The 2,067-nt window shown below is 49.2% G+C and overlaps 1 protein-coding gene across 1 annotated transcript; it reads right to left on the minus strand.

The window, feature by feature from the left end:
• Positions 1-393: 393 nt before the first annotated feature.
• Positions 394-1,095, minus strand: LOC124662771 (transcription repressor OFP13-like). The gene has a single exon (XM_047200568.1). The coding sequence runs from the start codon at positions 1,093-1,095 to the stop codon at positions 394-396; it is 702 nt and encodes a 233-aa protein (XP_047056524.1).
• Positions 1,096-2,067: the final 972 nt, after the last annotated feature.

Raw genomic sequence — 2,067 nt, forward strand, 5'->3', positions numbered from 1 at the left:
CAGCTACTGGCCGGGCACTCAGGTGGCCTATTGCTACGGGGGACCGTATACCCGTGCTACATTTTTGAATTTTGTTGTGCACTTGTACAGCACTGCCAGTCGCTGTTTACGCCTAGCTTGTGCATCAAATTTTACTCGAACGACACCGACTCCTGATTGTAGGATTACGTACATACCAATATACACCATCTTCTCTGAGAGCCCAGCTAGCTAGATAAAGGTAGTTTTCATTCAGAAACCTGCCCACAACTCGTACAAAAGTGTTCAGTTAATTCTGGAGCTAGTACGCGTACACCGTCTACTCATGATCCTGTAGTACTACACTCTGCCATCATAGCTACTTTGACAAATTTCACACACACGTTAACCATAACACACCGAATTAGGGTTATTTTACTCTCCGTCCATGAATGTGCGGGAGGAGCTCTGGGACGACGAGCAGGAGCCGCCGCGGGCCGGGTCGGCGATGGACACGATGACGTCGACGAACGCCGCCACGATCGCGGTGTGCGTATCCTCGCCGTTGGCGCGCAGGAACCACCCCAGCATCTCCTCGAGCCAGCCCCAGCTCTCGACGCCGTGCGAGGCCACCATCTCCTCCATGGACGCCCGGAAGTCCCGGTACGGGTCCGCCGACTCGAACGCCACCGCCAGGCCGCCGGCGAACGCCTCCACCGGCTTCTCCTCCAGTATGGACCTCGTGGCGCCCGACGCAATCGGGTCGAAGAGGAGCCGGTCGGAGGAGCGGAGGAGGCCCCCCACGATATCGGCGTCGTCGTCGACGGCTGCCGTGTCGTCACCCCCCACCGCCGACGCCTCGGACGCCGTGGTGGAGATGCTGCCGGAGCAGTCATCTCCGCGCCGCGCGGAGGAGTTCGTGAAGGAGCTCTCGCCGGAATCGAGGAAGATCGAGGCCAGCGTCCGTGCGCCGGGCGGCGGTGGCGCGGCGTGGAAGGACTCTGTTCTTGGGACCTTGCATGACGGCCACGCCCAGGCATGCGCGGCGCCCGGGTCACGGGGAGGTGACGGCGCCGGAGCATCCTCCTTGGCCTTCATGTGGAAGAGGGAGCTCAACGCCAGCTTGCTGGTGACCATTGTTGCACTTTTTGTGGTGGACCGGAGTTGGAGGACAAGAGAAAGAGAACAAGAGGTTGCTGTGTGGCTTTAAGAACTCGGATCCGCTTATATCGCAATGTCGCTCGTGGTGGTAGTTTGGTTTTAAATGAGTCCTGGGAGGGAAGAAGAGAGCAGGAAATAGGAGGACATCCTCCGGGATGGCCGGCAGCCTAGGACAACCTGTAGAAATGAGGACAAAAGTCTCCCGAACTAAAGGAGGCCTTTATTTCAAAGAAATAAAAAAACATACTCCGTATTTGAAATTTCAAAAAAATCTGGAACTAGTTGATGTTGTGCCCTGCAAGCTGCAAATCCTCAATCTAAAAATCTTTATGTTTTATGCTACACAAAAGTGAAAAAAACTAAAACTTTGTAGTTTTAAAATGTGCACCATTCGCTATACTAAGATTTACTACATTTTCTGTCATTTTTATGTAGCCTAAATCATAAAGTATTTCACACAGAGATTTTGCATGCTTGTAGTATACATCATTGATTAATTCTATATTTTTTTAAAAATTGAACATTAAAAACATGAATTTAAAATTTGGAAAATAAAGGGCTTGCTAGAGCTCGGTCTCCATTTTCAGATTTCGGAACAATGTAGAGCGATATCCAAAGCGGTCTTTTAACTCTCACAGTTTCAAAAGATTATTAAAAAGAAAGTAAGGGTATGTCATATGCGGGCCGGTGAAATTTGGTAAAACATATGGCCATTTATAACATGGACAAGCGAAAACTTCTTACAATCCGACAAAAGTTTTTGTTTCTTCCGTCACACCATAATTGAGTGAATATTTATTTTGCCGGCTATTTGTGCATACAAATTGATCATCTGTAACATTTTTATCAACTAATTATTATGGCTTGTGGACACATATTTAATGAAATATATAGCTATGCATAATTGGATGTGTGCATCCGTAGTGCCATTAGGGTGGTGCGTTGTTG

The sequence above is a fragment of the Lolium rigidum genome, chromosome 6, assembly GCF_022539505.1.
Source record: "Lolium rigidum isolate FL_2022 chromosome 6, APGP_CSIRO_Lrig_0.1, whole genome shotgun sequence".
Lineage (NCBI taxonomy): Eukaryota > Viridiplantae > Streptophyta > Magnoliopsida > Poales > Poaceae > Lolium > Lolium rigidum.

Excerpts from the sequence above, each read along its gene's own strand:
- LOC124662771 (XM_047200568.1), bottom strand. The coding sequence starts at position 1,095 with ATGGTCACCAGCAAGCTGGCGTTGAGCTCCCTCTTCCACATGAAGGCC.